A 23,535-nucleotide genomic window follows, 5' to 3' on the forward strand; every position below is an offset into this window, starting at 1 on the left:
TGTCTATTCACTCTCCTGCACTCTATGATTGGTCACGGCATGGTATCCATGCTCCTCGTCTACATTCAGTTTTGACATTCTATTTTCTTATTTTTCAGTCCAACTCCTTTATCTCTTTCCCACGTACAGTTCCTTAATAGTCCAACTTTCTTATCTCTGCTAGTACACAGTTTCTTTGTCTCTCTTGGCCTTGCATATGTCCTTCACAACAGCTTGTTACAGCTTCGGCCTGCTCGGCCTGCTATTACAACAAAGTTACTTGGTCTGGATTGCTCATAATATGTCCATTGTCTTCCGGCCATTCCACAGGGATGGAGTTAACTTTCTTCTTAGTAGCTAGTACAGTGCTGTGTTTTGGCTATGATGTGAGAACAATGTTGATAACACACTGATGTTTTTAGTTTTTGCTGGACAATGTTTATACTAAGACAAGGACTTGGCAGTTTCTTAGGCCTTGCCAGCCAGAGGGCTGGAAGGGCACAAGAGAGTGGGAAGGGACACAGCCAGGTCAGTTGATCTGAACCAGCCAAAGAGGTATTCCATACCATGGGATGTCATGCTTGGTATATAAACTTGTGGGGATGTTAGCTGGGGCCTGCAGATCATTGCTTGGGGACTGGCTGGGCATCAGTAAGCAGGTGGTGAGCAGTTGTGCTGTGCATCACTTGTTTTCCTTTCTCCCTTTTCCTTTGGATTTTACCCTTTTTCCCCATCTTTCCATTATAACTATTATTATTGTTATTATTGTTGTTCTTACCTTTTTATTCTGTTTAAATTATTAAATTATTCTTATCTCAACCCTTGAGTTTTACATTCCTTTCCGATTCTCCTCCCCACCCCTACGGGGGGGGGGGGAGTGAGCAAGCAGCTGCGTGGTGCTTGGTTGCCGGCTGGGGTTAAACCACAACACCCCCCAAGTTTATATACCAAGCATGACATCCCATGGTACGGAATAACTCTTTGGCCAGTTCAGGTCAGCTGTCCTGTGTCCCTTCCGAGTTTCCCGTGCCACTCCAGCCCTATGGCTGGCAAGGCCTGAGAAACCAAAAAGTCCTTGTCTTAGTATAAACATTACCCAGCAACAACTAAAAACATCAGTGTGTTATCAACATTGTTCTCACATCATAGCCAAAACACAGCACTGCAGCAGCTACTAAGAAGAAAATTAACTCCATCCCAGCCGAAACCAGTACACAGACCCAGTATGGAACCCTGAGGAACACCACTTGTCACCAGTCTCCATCCGGACATTTAGCTGTTGACCACTAATCTCTGGATGTAACCATCCAGCTAATTCCTTATCCACTGAACAGTCCATCCATCAAATCCATATCTCTACAATTTAGAGGGAAGTATGTTGTGGGGGACCTTGTCAAATGCCTTACAGAAATCCAGATAGATGACATCTGTAGCTCTTCCCTTGTCCACTGATGTAGTCACTCCATCATAGAAGGCCACTAGGTTGGTCAGGCAAGACTTGCCCTTGGTGAGGACATGCTGGCTGTCTCGTATCACCTCCCTGTCCTCCATGTGCCTTAGCATAGCTATTAGCAGGATCTGTTCCATGATCTTCCCAGGCACAGAGGTGAGGCTGACAGGTTGGTAGTTCTCAGGGTCTGTCTTTCTACCCTTTTTAAAAACGGGTGCAGTTTCCCTTTTTCCTGTCACCAGGGACATCACCTAACTGCTATGAATTTTCAAATATGATGGAGAGTGGCTTGGCAACTACATCAGCCAGTTCCCTCAGGACTTTGGGATGCATCTCGTCAGGCCCCATAGACTTATGTGTGTTCAGGTTCCTTAGGTGGTCATGAACCTGACCTTCTCTTACAGTGGGAGGGACTTTGCTCCCCCAGTCCCTGCCTTGCTCTCCATCCACTTGAGAGGTGTGGGAAGAGAGATTGCCAGTGAAGACTGAGGCAAAAATGTTTTTGAGTACTTCAGCCTTCTCCTTGCCTGTTGTTATCAGTTAGCCAGTCTTGTTCACTTTCTTTGAACTTCCTTTTCTGGCTGACATACCTATAGAAGCCTTTCTTCTTCTTTGTGTCCCTTGCCAAGTTGAGCTCCCACACCTTGGCTTTCCTGACTCCATCCCTACACAACTGAGCAGTGTCCCTTTACTCTTCCCAAGATACCTGTCCCTGCTTCCACTGCCTGTGCATTTCCTACTTGCCCTTTAGTTTGACCAACAGGTCTTGACTCATCCATGTTGATCTCTTGCCTTCCTTTCCTGATTTCTTACACATGGGGATTGAGAGTTCTTGCGGTCTATGGAAAGCATCCTTAAAGATCTGCCAGCTCTGTTCTGCTTTTTGTCCCTGAGGGCATTTTCCCAGGGGGTGCTATTAACTAACTCCTTGAACAGTTGGAAGTTTGCTTTCCTAAAATTCAGGGTCTTGATCTTACTGTTCTCCTCACCTATATCCCTCAGGACCGTTAACTCCACCAGTGCATGATCACTGCAGCCCAGGCTGCCTCCAATCCTGACACTGATTAGCTCACTTGCATTGGTAACCAACAGGTCCAGTATTACATCCCCTCTGGTAGGGCTGTCTATTACCTGGCTTAAGAAGTTATCCTCAGTGTAGTCCAGGAGTCTCCTGGATTGCCTACAGCTCACCATGATACTTTTCCAGCAGACATCGGGGTGGTTGAAGTCCCCCTGCAGGACAAGAGCCTGCTAGCGTGATGCCTCCTGGAGCTGGAGTAAGAAGGCTTCATCAGTAGGCTCCCCTTGATCAGGTGGCCTCTGCAGACATGAACCACAAGGTTCCCTTTCTTGCCTTGGTCTCTAATTCTTGCCCATAAAATTTCAACCTACTTGTGGCTATTCTACAGAGACAGCTCTTCACAGTCTATCCATTTCTTGATGTAAAGGCAACCCCTCTGCCCCTCCTTCCTTGCCTGTCCCTTCTGAACAGCCTGTAGCCATTGATAGCCACACTCCAGTCATGAGATTCATCCCACCAGGTTTCAGTAATGGCAACTAGGTCATAGCTTTCTAGTAGAATGGTGGCTTCCAACTCTTCCTGTTTGTTGCCCATGCTGCATGCATTGGTGTAGAGGCACTTCAGTTGGGCTGTTGGCCATGTCACCTTCTTAGAGGAACATCCCTTAATTCCTTTGAGGTATTTCACTGGTGTTTCCCTGTTGGCTCTTATTATCTCAGGAGCCCCTGGCTCATCTCCATAAGAATTCAAGTGTGCTCCAGTGTAACCAGCTTTTCTCAGAGCAACGGGCTGAGGGCCCTTGCTAGCACCCCATCCCTCTAACCTTAGTGCATCATCCCATGGTTTGTCATGGACGAGCCTGATATCCCCCTCCCACTTCAAGTTTAGCTTAAAACTGTCAATCAGCCCCACTAGCTCATGAGCAAAGGCTCTCTTCCCCCTTTGAGAAAAGTGAATCCCATCTGATGCCAGCAGGCCTGGTGCCATGTAGGCCATCCCATTATCAAAAAACCCAAAATTCTGGTGGTGACACCAGCCAGAAAGTCTTTTATTTATCTATTAATAGACTGGGTCCATCTATTTCTTCCAATATCTTTGTCTGTAACTGGAAGGATGGTGGAAAAATTTAGCTCTGCTCCAGATTCTGTTACCAAATGTCCCAAGGCCCTGAAGTGTCTTTTGATTGCCCTTGGACCACATGTTGGAGCTTCATCACCACCCACATGGAAGGGCAATAATGGGTAATAGTCTCTGGGCCGTAGCGGGCTAGGAAGTTTCCTAGTGATGTCCTTAACCTGGGCCACAGAGAGGCAGAAGACTTCCCTAAGACGAGGGTCTGTCCAGCATATTGGACCCTCTGTTCCCCTCAGAAGGCAGTCACCCACAAACAATCTTTTCTTCCTTGTGGAGGTGGTCGTGATACAGAAGGTAGGCCTTTCTGGCCTTGGCAACACCTCTGGTGTAGGATGGACCATCATCCACATCATCAATTGACTGGCCTGTAAGGGACAAAAATAAGTTGACCTTGTAGAGAAACAAGGCTGAATTAGCAGAACTGTTAGTATACAGATAAGCGGCCAAATTTGGCAGTGAAACGACAAGCGTGTGAACAGCTCATAATGAGCAACTGCTTTGCTACACATAGACAAATTCCCAGGTGCTCTGCTGCACGTAGGCACATTCCAGGGCAGAACTTGGGTAGATAAGCATTTGTATATAACCAGCACTTATGTATGCAATAAACAATCTCACTTCTTCACTGATTTGGGGTCTGTGCCTTCATATGCCACAAATGGCACCTGAACAGGGACCTGAGGGATAAAAACTACAACTCTGATGGCATAGCCCAGCTGAACCAGGGAAAAAGGGAAAAAGGGAAGATGGATACGCAAGTGCTCTCATCACCATCACAGGACGGCAGGTGAGCAGCTGGGAACCATGGGACAATCATTACCATGGGAACAGAAAAATCATATGGATGTTTTGCAGAAAATTTTAAGGACTTATGGGGACAATGTGTCTCAGCTATCCATTGTAACCCTCTTGGCGCAGGCTCAGGACAATTGTTCTTGGTTCCTTAGAGAGGGTGTGCTGAATATCACCGTATGGAAACATATTGGGGATGAGTTGGGACAGCGAAACGGTGAGAAATCAAAGAGTTTGCTGATAACGTGGCAAGTATTTTCAACTCTTAGCCACTTACAGACTGTTAATGTGGCAAAACTTCCGCATTATAGCGCGGCAGCCTCATCAACAGCAAGCGGAGATAAAGAACAGCAGCCACTGTCTTTGCATAACGATCCTGAGCCTGATGATCCTTTCAACCCAGGCTTAGTAGATCCGGAAAAGGAGCCAGATCTCTACCCACCAGATAACAACGATGCAGGTGTAATCCTTGTGCTTCCAACTGAGCCAACAGCTCTGTTTAACCCTATGACCAAGGAGCCTGGACTGAAACAGCCAAAATCGCCCCCACCCACAGATCCTGCATTTTGGGCAAAACCAGCTGAGTTGTCACATTCCGGTGAGTCGTCCAAAGTATACTATGGTGCCGTAGATCAGCAGAAAGGAGGCTATGAGAAGGAGATGTGGAATTACTCAGTGCATTCCCCGTCTGGTACCAGGCGGGGCGACCTGCTGTGTGGGAGTAACTCCCATACAAAGCTGTAAAAGAACTTAGATGCTCTGACAACAATTTACAATTACTTCTCATGCAGCTTGTGGTTGAAAATGCAAATGCGGATTGTCAAAGAATTTTGTGTACACTTCAGAATAGTAACTTTGCATTAGCAGATATGATAAGGGCTTGCCAGAATGTTGGCACTGAGACCCATTGCGCAGATATACTTGCTGCTGCCTTGTCACAGCAAATGGTAGTGGCAAATGCACAATGAGGCTCTTGTTTTAATTGTGATCAAGTAGGTCACTTCAAAAAAGAATGTAAGGTGGTAGATAGGAAAAAAACTAATGGGCCCAAGACTCCCTCAAGACCTTGCCCACACTGCCAAAAAGGGCATCACTGGACCAATAAGTGCCGTTCTAAATTCCAGCAGGATGGCCATGCCCTTCCCCCAAATCAGGGAAACGGGAAATGGAGTGCGAAACTGCGGCACACCCAGACAAAAAGTCCAGCAGTGATGACGGTCTAACAACAGCCGACTCTTGACAGTTGGCCTCAGACCTCTGGCTGGCCACCCGTGGCAATGCCAGAGTGGACTTGGCCGTCTCCCAGTCAATCTTAATCACTGATACCACTGTACATTTGCTCCCAACTGGAATCTGGGGTCCCTTAGGGAATTAGTGTAATGCGCTTTTGTTGGGATGCTCTTCAGTAACTCGCTCAGGGCTGTTTATACTTCCTGGAGTGATTGACAATGATTACATTGGTGAAATAAAAATTATGGCTTGGACCCCATCCCCTCCGTGTCATATTCAAAAGTGAGAAAAAATAGCTCAGCTTGTATTATTTTGAAATGTGGGTCCAAAAGGGAGAGGCGAAAGGCAAGGTAGGTTTAGCAGCACCAACCTTCCACATATTATGTGGGCACACCAAATTACTCACAACCAACCATTATTAACCTGTTATATTGAGGGAAGACCCTTTTCAGGCTTAGTGGACACTGGCGCTGATGTTTCGGTAGTTTTGCAATTGGACTGGTGGAAGAGTCGCCTTTGAAAGACCCCACATCAGCAATAGTATGTGTTGGGGGAATACAGCTGCCTAAACAAAGTGCCAGACCAATTTTAGTACTCAACCCTGAAGGACAACGAGGACATATCACTCCATATGTCATGCAAATTCCCTGCACTCTGTGAGGATATGATTTGCTGAGCCAATGGGGGGTTACCTTGAAGACAAATTTGTCCTGAGGGCCACTGAGGTGCAGCCAACGATTAAACTCACCTGGAAAACAGATACACCAGTGTGGGTGGAACAGTGGCCCTTGCGCACAGAAAGGCTGCACAAATTGCATGAACTGGTGCAGGAGCAACTCAAAGCAGGCTGTATTGTACCCTCCACTAGCCCGTGGAATACTCCTGTCTTTGTAATACCAAAAAAAGAGTGGCAAGTGGCAACTTCTACATGACTTGCGAGCTATCAATGCAGTGATTGAGCCTATGGGAGCTTTACAACCCAGCATCCCCTCTCCTGCTATGCTGCCAGACTCCTGGTCACTTATAGTGATTGATCTTAAAGACAGTTTCTTCGCCATGCCATTACATCCTGACGATGCACCTCGGTTTGCATTTAGGGTACCAGCAATTAATCATCAGGAACCCACCATGCGTTTTCACTGGGCTGTGTTGCCACAAGGCATGTTAAACAGCCCCACCATGTGTCAAATGTTGTAGCGCAGGCTATCAGTCCTGTTCGCAAAAGGTACTCGCAGGTTTTCATCTACCACTATATGGATGACATTTTAGTATCGGCATCATCCTCCTCATTGGTCACTCAAGCCGTGATGGACCTAAGACGATCATTAAGCAACGCCAGCCTCTGTATAGCAGAGGAAAAGGTCCAAACTCAAGCGCTATGGAGATATCTTGGATGGAAAATTGAGACAGATATTCTTCCTCAACCTTTACACCTTGCTACAAATGTCAGGACCCTCAATGACCTGCAAAAGTTACTGGGTACCATCAACTGGGTGCGACCATATCTGGGAATAACTACGCAAGACCTGGTACCTTTGTTTACCCTGTTAAAATGAGACTCTAATTTGTTGTCGCCGCGTACACTCACCTTCAAGGCCAAAAGGACTTTGCAAACCATAACCAATAACATACAGGAGGATCAGAGTCATCACATTACACTAACTTTGCCTGGTTTGTTGGTTTTGTTTTATAATGAATTTCAGCCTCATGCTCTTTTGTTTCAATGGGCAGCTGAACACCAGGATTCATTAAGGATTTTGGGGTGGATCTTTTTGCCTTACTCTTTTTCCAAAACACTGACAACTCTTATTGACATGTTGGTGCTCCTCATTCAAAAGGGTCAACATCGTCTGCAGGAACTTATGGCCCATGACCCAGCCACCATTTTTATACCTTTGGCCAAACAGGACTTTGATTTTTGGGTTAAGCAAAGCCTCTCACTGCAGTCTGCTCTGGCCAACTTTAGTGGAACCATTGCCTTTTCTATTCCTCGACATAAATTGCTTCACTCTTTAACTGATTTGTCCTTACAATTGAAAATGCATATTTCTCATGTACCTATCCCAAATGCCCTGACTGTTTTCATCGATGGCTCGGGACCTTTGGGAAAGGCTGTTGTATCATGGAAAAATGAGCAAGGGTACTGGGACTCAGATGTTATCTTTGTTACTGGCTCTACACAAATAGTGGAGTTAGCTGCAGCTGTTCGTGCCTTCACATTGTTCAGACAACAACCTTTAAACCTAGTTGCAGATTCTTTATATGTTGTAGAGATAGTGCATAGATTAGAACGTTCATTTTTAAAAATGATTTCTAACCAACATTTATTTGTTTCGTTGAAATATCTTTTGTTCCTATTGGAGCATTGCTGTTATGACTATATTGTTTTACATGTGTGTTCACACACCTCATTGCCTGGTCCCATTGCTGAAGGCAATAAGGTGGTGGACTTTTTTACCGCAGCTGTTGTTACCCCCGGTGCTTATCAACAGGCTAAGCTTTCACACAACTTTTTTCACCAAAATGCTAAGGCGCTGCAACATTTGTATCACCTGCCGCAAGGACAGGCCTGGGAGATTGTGAGGGGCTGTCCTGACTGTCAAAACTTCAGCCCTTTACCCCTCATCTGTCTTCATCCCTACAAAATGTTGCTTAGTTCCAAAATAATATCTAAATTTTTGGTCTTTGTGCCAGTGGAATGGAATAGAATAGAATAGAATAGAATAGAATAGAATAGAATAGAATAGAATAGAACAGAACAGAATGTTTTCAGTTGGAAGGGACCTACAACGATCATCTATTCCAACTGCCTGACCACTTCAAGATAATTGCATTGTCCTTTAACTGCCTTCACTAGCACCCAATATGAATTTTCCCATAATTTTTCCTGGTATTGTGGTTAGACTAACAGGTCTGTAGTTTCCTGGGTCATCCCTCATGCCCTTCTTGTGAAGTAGAATAATGAGGCCTGACCTTGCTTGCAGAGATCATGCAATTTTTTTATCCACCTGAGTTCCAGGAGGAGTTCCCTCAAGATACTGACAGTGGATACTGTCCCAGTAGCTCTTATGTTCTGAAGAGAATCTGTCTTCCTCCTCATCACCACAGGACAGTGTCTCAGTTGTACAGGGGTGCCCCACAATGCCAGCCTCGATGGGCCAGAGGGAAAGGAAGCCCCAGGCACATGCATGGCACCCTGTGATTCTTACTGTATGATCAGGGGAAGGACATGAGGAAGTGGAATGGTGAGCCTACCTCAAAGCTAGAAGCTCACATACATGAATAAGGGAGAAGAGAGCTGCTAAGAAGGGCCCATCCAAGAAGGCTTTCAGTCCAGATGCTGTTGAGATAGTAGAAGACAACTACCTATCCTCCAGACATAGAAGTAGTGCTGAGAATGCCTCTTCTCCTGATTTTGGCTAAGGGACTTCTGGTCTGACACTACAGGGGACAGATAGTGAATACACTAACTAGCAATAGAGGGGACCTACCTCCATCCAGGCAGAGGAAAGGGATGACTGAGTTTACTGGAGTGTGTGGATTTGACAACAAGTCACATTGGATACACAGGAACATAAAGCTTTGGTGGACTCCAGTGCACAGTGTACCCTAATATCATCATGGTACAAGGTGAAGAAAAAATTTGGATTTCTGGACTGATAGGGGGGATTCCCAAAAGTTGTCTATGTCAGAGGCTGGGGTGAGTCTGATAGGGAACAAGTGGCAGAAGAATCCTAATGTGACTGGCCCTGTGAATCCTTGGCATTGACTATCTCAAAAGAGAGTACTTTAAGAATACAAAAGGGTAACGGTGGGCCTTTGGTGTTGCCACTGTGGATGCAGAGAAGATTAAGCAGATGTCTACTTTGTCTGGCCTTAGAGGATCCTTCTGTTGTGGGGTTGCTGCATGTCAAAGAACAGCAGGTTGCTGCCATGATGGTGCACCAGCAACAATATCACACCAGCTGAGGGTCCCTGGCTCCCATTCATGAACTGATTCATTGAGGAAAGCCAAGAAGCCATCAGCAAGACTCACTCACCTTTTAATAGTCCCATATGGCCAGTGCAAAAGCCTGACAGAGGATGGAGGCTAACAGTGGCCTGAATGAAGCCATGCCACCATTGAGTGCTGCCGTACTGGACATGCTTGAACTCCAATATGACTGGATTTGAAAGCAATCAAGTGGTATGCCACAACTGATATTGTCAATGCGTTTTTCTCGGTCCCTTTGGGAGCAGGGTGCAAGTCACAGTTTGCTTTCACATGGAGGGGTGTCCAATACACCTGGAAACACAGTCCTACCATTTGATATGGACTCATCCAGACTGTACTGGAACAGGGTGCAGCTCCTGAACACTTGCAATATAATGATGACATCATTGTGTGAGGCAACACAGCAGAGGAAGTGGTTGAGAAAGGGAAAAGAATAATCCAGATTCTTCTGAAACCTGATTTTGCCATAAAACAAAGCAAAGTCAAAGAACCTGCACAAGACATCCAAGTTTAGGGGATAAAATGGCAGGATGGATGTTGTCACATCCAAAATGGATGTGGTCAATAAGATAATATCCATGTCGCCACCAATTAACAAAAAAAGAAAGTCAAGATTTCCTAGGATTTGGGGTTTCTGGTAGAGTGCATATTCCAGGTTACAGTCATCTTGTGAGCCCTCTCTATTGAGTGAATGGAAAGAAGAACTATTTTGAGTGGGGTCCTCAGCAGTAGCATGCCTTCGAGCAAATCAAACAGGAAAAAGCTCATGCGGTAGCTCTTGGGCCTGTCTGGACAAGACCAGATGTGCAATACATTGTCTACACTGCAACCAGACAGCATAACATCATCTGGAGCCTCTGGCAGAAAACATCCAAAGAGACCTGAGGTAAAACTCTAGGGTTTTGGAGCTGAGGGTATCAAGGATCCAATGCCTGCTATGCCCCAACAGAAAAAGAAATGCTAGCTGTGGTGACGCAGGTCAAAGCGGACTGAAAAAAACACTATGTCTGCGTGGCTGGGTTTGGACAAAATGGCCTTTATTGTTTATACAAACTATTTATGTATCTTAGACAGTACAGGTGTTAGACCCTGATAGGTTTTTGTGTCCTTCTTCTTGCTTGCTATTTGCTGTTGCTGTAGGTGCCCGTATGTTGCAGTTCTAAGTTCCGGTTCTTCACATCCTGTTTACATACCTGACAATTTGTGACTGTCTTAAAGGCACACAGCTAAGTCTTTGAAGTCAACTAACTTGTCTGCAGACCCGCTGCAGACCCCAATTCCCCCTTTTTGTTTTTGAACAGCTAGTACCAGGTTTGTCATGTTCTGCAGGGCCCTTGCAAACATGATGGCAACCAAGGTAATAGCAAACAAACAATACTGTCAATTGAGTGAATGGATGCCAAAAAGGCTGACATTTTCTCAAATTTTGGTAACATGTTGCTGCAATGGGGCACCTAAAATCCATGCAGCATAAACCATCAAAATCCACACAGCTATGTTCTTGAGCCAACAACAAAAAGCCAATAGTTGCTCTGTTTTGTATGTAATAGTGGTAGATTTGACTCACATTCTTAACTGCCTAACAAACAAGGTGATTTAACTCTTTAATGCTTTCCCTGCTGTTACTTTGAATAAGAGAAGAACCGCTGCAATACGTTCCCATCAGTTCCATAAATCAACTGCATCATTACATGCTTCATCCAATGTTATATTGCGTTTAAGCGCATTATGCTTATCAGCATGTTCATGTGTTGATTTATGCAGGTGTCATGGTCCCATCATAGCCTCCTACTACGTTAGCATCTACATAAAGGCAACTATCGACATTCAAAGTGCAAACAATATCAACTTCTTTTGGATTGACATTATACAGAGGTAATCAATTATCGAAAATATCAAGGCTTTCAGTAAGATTCGTCATTCCCCGCATACATTAACTTTTTTGCAACAACGTCTGCAAGTCAGTTTTGAGGAAGGGCACACCAAACAAGGACTGGTTCAGTAAGGAGGCCACACATTAGTTGTTGGGTTGACTGGCGGCAGCAGTGCTCCCACGGTCTGGCACGCTAAGCTCAGGCCGCACACAGCGAGCAGGTATCCATCGCGGACCTTCATCTGTAGAAACACAAGCATAACCTCTCCCCCAAGTTAACAATTCATGCGGTCCCGACCAATGCCCAGTACGAGGGTCTTTCATGCGTACTAAGACGCCTTTGTGCTTTTGCTGCTTGTCACCAATTGACACAAAATGTCGCACAATGGGAGGCACCACATGGTCGGCAGAGATTTTCAGAAAGTTCAAAACATAACATGCTTTCTCTAATCATGCCTCTGGGGTCATTCCCTTCATTCCCCCCCTTTTTTTTTTCTTTTTTTTTTTTTTCTTAATAGCAAAATACATTTCAACCGCTGTAATACAGTAGAAAATAAACAGCTTTTCTGTGTGACAGAACACAATCACCCCGTACTGGGAAAGAGTTTTTTGCAAGTCCTGCACTACTTTCCAAGTAAATGGTGTATGAACGTGAGGATTAGCAGCAGCCGCATCTCCCATTACAATAGGATATGCATGCGGTGCATCGGTGGAAGGAGTAGGAAGATCAAGGAGCGGTCCGCCTATCTGTTCTACTAAATCCCAGTTCCCGTCTCTTAATACCCCATCTCTTACAGCCTGCCAAAATCGCCGAGGGTTGCGTGGCATTACCGTACCACTGGAAACTGGATTTTTTTACCACCTCCACCTTCTTCATTGCCTGTGACTGATAACGTTGGCGTGGCTGCATCCGAATCCGGGTTTTCGGCATTTCCATCCTGCGCAGGCAGGGGTGGAGCTGAGGGGGCAGGCAGGAGGGGCAGAGCAGGCGGAGGAGGAAGGAATGTGGGCTGGCACAAATGTTGGGGGGAGTCAGGGGGGCTGGGATCGGTACGTCGAGGTTTCTGCTTGTCGTCCTCGTCCTCGGAATCGGTATCGAGTATAAGTCGATGCGGTTGGACAGATTTAGGGGATTCGGGGCATTGGGGAGTGGCGTCTGGTAAGGGGCACAGACTCTCCCCCTCCCCCACCCCCTCATCCTCTTGTCTGTATTCTGGATGCGGATACTGGGGAGGTTTGAATGATACACCCTCATTCACATTTTGCTGATTTTGCAAGCCCCCACTCGTGCGTTGATGATTTTTGAAGCCCCCTACAGCATGTCTAAGCAGTCCCCACGTAAGCAAAAGCCCCGACACCTCTTCGTCCCCTTTCTCCAGAGCTTCTGACAGTGTTGATCCTAAGTCGTCCCAGGTCCACACACTAAGAGCAGTCGCAGAGGACACTTCCACTCCATGTGTTTTGGCCCACAATAACATATTTTTTAACCGGAGCCCATCTAAAGTATTTCCACGCTTTTCTAATACTAATTTCCACATTGATAGCACTATGGTATCTTCTTTAGATAACTTACTCCCCATGTTGTCCCTGGTGGCTCACCTTACCGGTGTCAGTTCTCCTCGCTGCGCTACTCCGCTTCACCAGGCTCCGCCTCCCCAGCAACCCGCTGGTCACAGTCTCAGGATCGCTCCTGACACCCCTTACCGGGGTCACATCGGCACAGTCTCAGGGTCTCTTTTTGATACCTTTTACTGGGATCACATCGGCACGTCGGGGTCACCAAATGTGGTGACGCAGGTCAAGGCAGACTGAAAAAACACTATATCTTTGTGGCTGGGTTCGGGCAAAATGGCCTTTATTGTTTATACAAACTATTTATATATCTTAGACAGTGCAGGTGTTAGACCCTGATAGGTTTTTGTGTCCTTCTTGCTTGCTATTTGCTGTTGCTGTAGGTGCCCGTATGCTGCGGTTCTAAGTTCCGGTTCTTCACATCCTGTTTACAGACCTGACAATTTGTGGCTGTCTTAAAGGTACACGGCTAAGTCTTTGAAGTCAACTAACTTGTCTGCAGACCTGCTGTAGACCCCAACAACCATGCAGTGACATCCCTCCCAAATGCCATCCCAGTCTTTTCAAGTCAGCATGGCCTATCTTCGTGACTCAGATGTAACACAAATTTCACCCCTCTGCTGTATCTGGCCTGCTCACCTTGTGTCACAGCATTTTTGCATCCTGCCAGCCTCTTCCAGCACTGCAGAAATGCCATTGGCAATAGTCCATTCCCTTTTGCAATACCTGAGCTTGCCCAGTAACACCTTCCACTCTGATGTCTTGCCCAGGGACAAAGAGACAAATATCTCTTGTTAGTTCTTCCAGATATTTTTCTGTCTTTTTGAACTATTTTCTGCCGTTGCATGTGTTGTGGTTTAACCCCAGCCAGCAACTAAGTACCACACAGCCACTCACTCAATCCCTGCCTCTCCACCCAGTGGGATGGGGAAGAGAATCGAGAAAAAGTTAAAACCTGTGGGTTGAGATAAGAACAGTTTAAGAAGTAAAATAAAGTAAAATAAAAATAATAACAATAATAACTGTAATGAAGAAGAGAGAGAGAGGAATAAATTCCAAGGGAAAAAAACCACCAAGTGATACACAACACAATTGCTCACCACCCACTGACCGATGCCCAGCCAGTCCCCGAGCAGCCATTGGCAGGCCTTGGCCAACTCCACCCAGTTTATATACTGAGCATGATGTTCTGTGGCATGGAATATCCCTTTGGCTAGTTTGGGTCAGCTGTCCTGCCTCTGCTCCCTCCCAGCTTCTTGTGCACCTGCTCGCTGGCAGAGCACGGGAAACTGAAAAGTCCTTGACTTAGGGTAAACACCACTTAGCAACAACTAAAACATCAGTGTGTTATCAACATTATTCTCAAACTAAATCCAAAACACAGCATTGTACCAGCTACTAAGAAGAAAATTAGCTCTATCCCAGCTGAAACCAGGACAGCATTCTTCCCAGCTCTTACATTGAAAAACATCTGAAGGATGTTTACTCATGGAAATAGAGCTACTGCTCATTTGTAAAGCAAATACAGGAAATATAAATGCAAATACAAAAATATAGCAAATACACCTGCAATTTCTCCTGTATGCCTCCTGACATCTTAGATTTCTATTCCTAAAAATGGACTCCTCAGCCAATACCCTTCCATATGCTTCTTTTAATAATCAGTCACCATAGCCCTTGCAATGGAACTTTCTTTTTTACTGGAGCCAGCTGACCGTTTAAGTGTAAGCACATTTTGATTGCTCTCTGGCCCTAGTTGATTTTCTTTGTCACGCAGGATCAGTTGTACATTTATACTTGTAGCCAGCTCATGTGATTTACCTATGCTTCTTTGAATTACTCCCTGAACTACACCAGTGTCACTGGAAAAATAGTGTCTGAAAATAGGACAAATGATTGTTTGAGCAAATGGCCAGCATGGCTGTCTGTAGAAAACATGCCACCTTTGTTTAGTTGAAATATCCATGGTATTAAATTGCCATCACTACATAGTTGACATTAACTAATAGGGAATAACTAAGATATGATGCATCTTTTCATTCCAAATGCTACAGAAAGAAAAGAACCTGGTATCTCCATGCAGTATTGTCTGACTTTTTTGTACTATTTACTAAATTCCCAATATACAGATAACTTCGCTTAGCTAAGTGTAAAAGTTCAGCTACAATGGACACAACAATTAAGGAACACAAGATCTGAATAATTATTTGGTCTTCTGACAGAAATTCAAGTTCTACAATTTTCAATAAATGTCCTAAGCATTTTGAATTTTGATAAAAAGTGAAACAAAAAAATGAAAGTTTTTATGCTGTGTTTGGACCTGCTTTAGAAATAATGCTTCTTATTTAGCAGGTTTGGAAAAAAATGTCTGCAATACAATAAAACTTTGGATGAATTCACCATATAAGCGCTGCTTGCTTGATGCAAGCAAGATGTCAATTTATTGTACAGAAGCACAAGTTTAAAACGCGCAGCTTCTGAAAGTGTATATAAACAGATTGGTTCTTGAAGCTAAGCATTGCATACTAGGCAATCCCTGATTGGTGGTTAACTACCATCAATTAACAGCAAGGTGTTACCTTTCCTTGGCGCCATCCTTGGCGCCATCCGTTCCTCATTCCCTTATCTTCTCTCAGCATGACTCACCCTGTTGATTGTTATCTATTCACATTCCTTGTCCTCCCAGGGTTTATGACCTACAAGCTCGAGCACATTCCTTTCAGCTAACATGGTCCTGATTTCCAGGCCCCCTCCTGCATATGAGAAAGCCTGAGAAATAGTAACTTCTGCAAAGTAAATTTAGTGATCAGTAAAATGTTGCTTTGGAGGAAAAATAGAGCTGGTAGAAGTTTCATGAGAATCCGACTGAGTTCACTTGTAATTCCCACACTCTGATTTAAGCTAAAATGTAGGCTTTGACAACTAAAACAATCTCACAGAATAAATAGAATCTCTCACTGGAAGAGATGAATTTGACCATGAGTATTTTAATAAGGTCACACTTGTACATCAGAGATGATAATCCCCTTTCATGGACAAGATATCTTTTACTTTATTGTAAAAACTATTCATGGGTATTTAGTTGTAGGATCTGAGTGTGCACTACTGCTTTGTTGTCCTCTGAGCTGTGCTTGGACTCGCAATGTGAATGTCACACTAGAGATGGGTGGCTCAGTATTGACAAGTGTTTTCTTGGCTTTTAGAAAAAACCTTCCCAAGATGACAGGTCCATTACACTACGAGGCAATTGTGCTCTTTTACTGTATGCCTTACGTAGAAAGACACACCATAAATAAAATAACATGCAGGGAAAGGATTAAAATAATTATGTTTTCCCTGATACGCTAATATTTTTCAATTGTGAATTTATTTAATTTAATCACTCATAAATTAAAAGATTTATGAATTACTTATGGTTGTTTACTTGTGATACCTCATCATATATATTGATAATGCTATGAGAATATTAAATGTAATAATTCATAATATTATGCAATGTAAGCTTTCTCAAGAAATCAAGGCCCTGCATAAAACCCCATTGAAAATAGTATAATAAACATTGATTTTCATGATCTTTGGATCAGTCCTGGTTTATAGTACTTTTGGCATTCCGGTCCTGGTCTTAATGTCTTTGGTGGGTATAGGTGTTCCAGATGAAAAATGTACATTGTGAACAAGTAATTTCACCCAAGAATTTACCCAGATGTGAGCACTACTTTCATTAGTCCACATTGTAATTTTATTGGACTACAGAATTTATTAATCTTAATCCAATCACAGCATATCAGAATTTCAAGTTCACTATGCAATCAACTGCTCCATAAAAAACAAATAATGAGCAGAAAAGAATGTATACTGATTGTAATATTTTTGACTGAATGAAGTAAAAGATGAATGTGATTATCAGTTCTGGTTCTTTTTTCATTTAAAACAAGTACTATAGCAGGAACCACCCAGACCAATGGAGAATGAGCCTCACAAGAAGCAATGCAAGTGCAGCAGTGACCCAACCTGAGCTGGCTTTGGCATCCAATAACTACATGCAACACACCACCTCTCCTGTCCTGAGCAACCACCATAACAGATATAACCCAACTCATGAACTAAATGAACTCAGTGGACATTTTATGGACATTTTACAGGAGTGCACCATAGACTAAGGGAACGATAACTGATTATGTATCAAAAGACAGAAAGGGGGGGTGGTGGTCATTAACGAGCATGTATTGGATAGTGAGGGACCTGAGCATGATGTAAATGGTATGGAATAAGGTGTGGAGATTGTACTGCTTTTGGCTGGGATAGAGTTAAATTTCTTCATAGCAGCTAATATTGTGCTATGTTTTGGATTTGTGACCAAAACAGCATTGATGATAGCACACCAATTGCTGAAAAGTGCTTGCACAGTGTCAAAGTCTTTCCTGATTCTTATAATGCCATGCCCAACCCCTCCACCACCCCCCGGGAGTAGACTGGGGGTAGGCAAGAAGTTGGGAGGAAACACAGCTGAGACAGTTGACCCTAAATGACCAAAAGGATATTCCATACCATATGACATCATGCTGAACAATAAAATCTATGGGGAAGAAGGAGGAAGGGGGGATGTTCAGTGTCCTGGTTTCAGCTAGGATAGAGTTAATTTCCTTCTTAGTAGCTGGTGCAATATTGTGTTTTGGATTTGGTGTGAGAACAATGATGATATGAAGCTGATGTTTTTGGTTTTTGATGGGGTAATGTTTATACTAAGTCAAGGACTTTTCAGTTTCTCAGGCTTTGCAAGTGAGAAGGCTGGAGGGGCAAATGAAATTGGGAGGGGACGCAGACAGGACAGGTGACCCAAACTAGCCAAAGAGGTATTCCATACCATATGACGTCAAGCTGAGTATATAAGCTGGGGGAAGAAGGAGGAAGGGGGGGATATCCAGCATTATGGCATTTGTCTTCCTGAGTAACCGTTACGTGTGATGGAGCCCTGCTTTCCTGGGGATGGCTGAACACCTGCCTGCCCATGGGAAATAGTGAATGAATTCCTTGTTTTGCTTTGCTTGCGTGTGCGGCTATTTATTGCTTTACCTATTAAATTGTTCTAATCTCAACCCATGAGTTTTCTCACTTTTACTCTTCTGATCCTCTCCCCCATCCCACTGTGAGGGGAGTCAGCAAGCGGCTGCGTGGTGCTTACTTGCCGGCTGGGGTTAAACCGTGACATTCAGTTATGGCATTTGTCTTCCCAATTAACCGTTACACGCGATGAAGCCCTGCTTTCCTGGGAATGGCTAAACATCTTCCTGCTGATGGAAAGTAGTGAAAGAATTCCTTGTTTTGCTTTGCTTGCATGTGCAGCTATTGCTTTACCTATTAAACTGTCTTTATCTCAACTCAAGAGTTCTGGATTTTTATCATTCTGATTCTCTTCCCCATCCCACTATGGGGGAGAGTGACCAAGTGACTGTGTGGTGCTTAGCTGGGGTTAAGCCACAGCATCTATGTATTTTTAATTGATAATATATGCATAGTGCAAAAGAGATTAATATAGTCCCAGATACTTACCACATTAATAGTACAGGTTTTGCTTTAGATTATTTCCTTAATAATTCCTTTACAGAAATTAAGTACATTCTGAATTAATCTTGCCTGGAGGTGTGAAGTTTATTAGCAGTCAAAATATCTTGTAGTATTCTTGCTATATTTGCATACAGTATGAACATACACTTATAAAATCTACCTGGAGCCAAGGCATGTGTTGTAACATTTGATAACAGAAATGTCTCTGGTATGTGTGACACATTTTTGCACACAATGGAAAAATAGGAGACAATTCTTTCCTTGTTAGCATAAAATAGCCAGTGTTAAAGAAGTTTCTCCACGCTATGTATCCTGTATCAGAGTGTCAGGCAGAATCTTAATTTATTTGGTACAGCAACGAGTTGTGGCGTATGAAGGCATGAACCCCAAGTCAGTGAAGAAGTGAGATCGTTTATTGCATATATAAGTGCTAGTTATATACAAATGCTTATCTGCCCAAGTTCTGCCCTGGAATGTGCCTGCGTGCAGCAAATGCCTGGGAATTTGTCTATGTGTAGCAAAGCAGTTGCTCATTACAAGCTGTTCACACACTTGTGGTTTCACGGCCAAATTTGGCCACTTATCTGTACACTAACAGCTCTACCAATTCAGCCTTGTTTCTCTACAAGGTCAACTTATTTTAGGCCCCTACAATAAAGTAATTTCCCCAAGATGAGTCTGTTTTCCCTGTGACAGTAATTGGTAAGATATATCCCTAGACTTGTCTCTACCAACGAGGTTTTTGTCATATAGTAAAATAGTACTACCATAGTAGTAGGTGACTCTCTTCTGAGAGGTACGGAGGCACCCATTTGCTGACCTGATGCGCTGTCTAGAGAGCTGTGCTGCTTACCAGGGGCTCATATCAGGGATGTCACCGAGAGACTACCAAGCCTTGTACAGTCCACAGACTATGATCTGCTGCTGTTGTTTCATATGAGTACAAATGATACAGCCAAGAGTAGTCTGAGAAGTATCAAAAAGGATTACAGAGCCCCAAGAGTGGTGGTAAGGGACTCTGGAGTGCAGGTAGTTTTTTCATTAACCCTCCTGGTCAACGGAAGGAGTTTAAAAGGGCCAGCTGAATCCAGCAAATCAATTAATGGTTATGGGACTGGTGCCACAGCCAGGGATTTGGCTAATTAGACCATGGGACTCACTTTGAGAAACCTGGTCTACTGGGGGCTGACAGGGTCCATCTGACAGCAAAGGGGAAGAGCATCTTTGGTCATAGGCTTGCCAAGCTGATGAAGAGGGCTTTAAACTAAAGTTGCTGGGGGAGGGGAACCTCAATCCATCCCGCTCCTAGCAGTTTGATGCCAGTGCCAGCAAGAGATGCCCAGAGCCTGGAGATGGATCACAGGTCAGCAGGAGAGCACCTGAAGAGCAGCACAAATAAATTCCAGCCACTCCAGCCAGTATGTCAGCTGCATCGGGGGGCCCAATTTAAATGCTTCTATGCAAACACATGTAGCATGGAAAATAAACAAGAAGAGTTAGAGACATGCACACACCTGCAGGGCTATGATCTTATTGGCATCACAGAGACATGGTGGGCTGGCTCCTACGACTGGAGTGTTGGAATGGACAGATACAGGCTCTTTAGGAAGGAGACTCAGGGGAGACAAAGAGGGGGTGTCACCCTCAATGTCAATGACCAGATGGAGTGCACGGAGCTCCCCCTGGTGATGGATGAGGACCCAACTGAGAGTTTATGGGTCAGGATTAAAGGGAGGGCAGGGGCAGGAGACATTATACTGGAGGTCTGCTAAGGCCACTCGACCAGGAAGACCAAGCAGATGAGGCCCTCTATAGACAGATAGGAGCATCCTCATGTTCACAAGCCCTGGTCCACATGGGGGGCTTCAACCACCCCAATAATCTGCTGGAAAGACAACACAGCAGGGCATAGGCAATCCAGGAGGTTCCTGGAATGCGTTGATGATAACTTCCTTCTCCAAGTGCTAGAGGAGCCAACAAGGACAGCTGCTATGCTGGACCTTGTTCTCACCAGCAAGGAGGGGCTGGTGGGGAATGTGAAGCTTAAGGGCAGCCTTGGTTGAAGTGACCACGAAATGGTGGAGTTCAAGATCCTTAGGGCAGCGAGGAGGGTGCACAGCAAGATTGCTACCCTGGACTTCAGGAGAGCAGATTTTGGTCTCTTCAGGGATCTGCTTGGTAGAGTACCATGGGAAGTAAGAGGGGCACAAGAAAGCTGATTAATATTCAAGGATCACCTCCTCCAAGCTCAGAAGTGATGTGTCCCAACAAAGAGGAAGTTGGGCAAAAATGCCAGGAGACCTGAATAGATGAAGAAGGAGCTCCTGGACAAACTCAAACACAAAAAGGGAGCCTACAGGGGGTGGAAGCAAGGACAGGTAGCCTAGGAGGAATACAGAGAAATTGTCCAAGCATCCAGGGATGAGGTTAGGAAAGCTCAAGACCTGATAGAATTAAAACTGGCCAGGGACATCAAGGTCAACAAAAAAAAAAAAGGTTCTATAGGTACATCGGTGATAAAAGGAAGACAAGGGAAAACATGGGCCCTCTCTGGAAGGAAAGAGGAGACCTGGTTCCCTGGGACATGGAGAAGTCTGAGGTACTCAAGGACTTTTTTGCCTCGGTCTTCACTGACAAGTGGACCTGCCACACCACCCAAGTTGCAGAAGGCAAAGGCAGGGATCGGGAGAACGAATAACCACCTACTGTAGGAGAAGGTCAGGTTCGAGACCATCTAAGGAACCTGAAGGTACACAAGTCCATGGGACCTGATGAGATGCATCTGTGTGTCCTAAGGGAAGATGAAATGGTTAAGCCACTATCCATTATATTTGAAGAGTCATGGCAGTCCGGTGAAGTTCCCATGGACTGGAAAACGGGAAATGTAACCCCCACTTTTAAAAAGGGAAATAAGGAAGACCCAGGAAACGACAGGCTGGTGAGTTTCACCTCTGTGCCTGGCAAGATGATGAAGTTCCTCCTGGAAGCTGTACTAAAGCACATGAAAAATGAGAAAGTGATTGCTGACAGCCAACATGGCTTTATGAAGGGTAAATTCTGCCTGACAAATTTGGTGGCCTTCTACAATGGAGTTACAGTGTTGGTGGATAAGGGGCGAGCAACTGACCTCATCTACCTGGGCTTGTGCAAATCTTTTCATACTGTCCCACATGACATCCTTGTCTCTAAACTGGAAAGACATGGATTTGACTGATGGACCACTCGATGAATAAGGAATTGGCTGAATGGTCACACTCAGAGAGCTGTGGCCAATGGCTCAATGTCCAAGTGGAGACCGGTGACAAGTGATGTTCCTCAGGGGTCCGTACTGGGAATGGTGCTGTTCAACATCTATGTCAGTGACATGGACAGTGGGATCGAGTGCACCCTCAGCAAGTCTGTGAATGACAGTAAGCTGAACGGTGTGGTTGATACTCTAGAGCAGGGGTCCTCAAACTACGACCCGCGGGCCAGATACGGCCCCCCAGGGTCCTCAATCCGGCCCCCGGTATTTACAGACACCCCCCCCCGCGCCCCCCCCCCCCCCCCCCCCGGGGGTTGGGGGGGGAAACCAAGCAGCCGCAGATGACTGCCTGCCACTTAATCTGCATGCTGGCCCCCTGTTTAAAAAGTTTGAGGACCCCTGCTCTAGAGGGAAGAGATGCCATCCAGAGAGACCTTGAGAAGCTTGAGAGTTGGGCCCGTGCAAACCTCATGAGGTTCAAGAAGTGCAAGGTCCTGCATGTGGGTCAGGAAAATCCCAAGCACAAATACAGGCTTGGCAGAGAATGGATTGACAGCATCCCTGAGGAGAAGGACTTGGGAATGCTGGTGGACAACAAACTCAACATGACCCAGCAATGTGCACTTGCAGCCCAGAAAGCCAACCAAAACCCTGGCTGCATCAAAAGAAGTGTGTCCAGCAGGTAAAGGGAGGTGATTCTCCCCCACTACTCCACTCTGATGAGACCCCACCTGGAGTACTACGTTCAGCTCTGGGGCCCCCAAGCATAAGAAGGACATGGACCTATTGGAGAGAGTCCAGAGGAGGGCCAAAACGATGATCAGGAAGCTGGAGCACCTCTTCTATGAAGACAGGCTGAGAGATTTGGGGTTGTTCAGCCTGGAGAAGAGAAGGCTCCATGGAGATCTTATTGAAACCTTCCAGTACCTAAAGGAGGCCTACAAGAAAGCTGGAGAGGGACTTTTTACAAGGGCTTGTAGTGATAGGACAAGGAGCAATGGCTTTAAACTGAGAGAGGGTAGGTTTATATTAGATATTGGGAAGAAATTCTTTCCTGTGAGGGTGGTGAGACACTGGAACAAGTTGCCCAGAGAAGTTGTGTATGCCCCATCTCTGGAAGTGTTCAAGGCCAGGTTAGATGGGGCTTTGAGCAACCTGGTCTAGTGAAAGGTGTCCCTGCCCATGGCAGGGGGGTTGGAACTTGATGAGCTTTAAGGTCCCTTCCAACCCAAACCATTCTATGATTCTCTTCCTCTGTTCTGTTGAGGAGGAGCAGTGATAGAGTGGCTTGGGTGGCACCTGGTGGCCAGCCAAGGTTTAGCCAAGACAGTTGTATAATTCAGTGAGTGCTATCTGGCAATCTCTGGTGTAAAAATATCACATCTTTTAGTAAAGGTTTGTAGAATTAGTCAGACCAGAATGTGTTCATTGAAGTCCATGTAGAGAAATCAGGTGATAGAATGGTGATTTTTGTTTGGGCTTAGAGAAGCTTTTGCCAACAAATCTGAAAATGTGTCCTTATCTCCAAGTAGGAGCAAGGATACATGGGAAAGATGATTGGGAGAATCCTGCCTGTGCCCATCTCAGAGGAGCTTGTAGGCAACACATAACTTTTAGCTCAGCAAGGCTTTTGCCCTTTCAGTGTGCATGAATACACCTACAAAATATCCCCACCCCGATA

At 45.0% G+C, this 23,535-nt stretch overlaps 1 protein-coding gene across 1 annotated transcript; it reads left to right on the forward strand.

The window, feature by feature from the left end:
• Nucleotides 1–20,085: 20,085 nt before the first annotated feature.
• Nucleotides 20,086–23,018, forward strand: LOC129734962 (uncharacterized). Its single transcript, XM_055700373.1, is given in 3 exon segments — nt 20,086–20,328; nt 22,522–22,636; nt 22,639–23,018. Coding segments are annotated over 3 exon segments (738 nt in total).
• The last annotated feature ends 517 nt before the right edge of the window (nt 23,019–23,535 follow it).

Source organism: Falco cherrug (genome assembly GCF_023634085.1).
Source record: "Falco cherrug isolate bFalChe1 chromosome W unlocalized genomic scaffold, bFalChe1.pri SUPER_W_unloc_1, whole genome shotgun sequence".
Lineage (NCBI taxonomy): Eukaryota > Metazoa > Chordata > Aves > Falconiformes > Falconidae > Falco > Falco cherrug.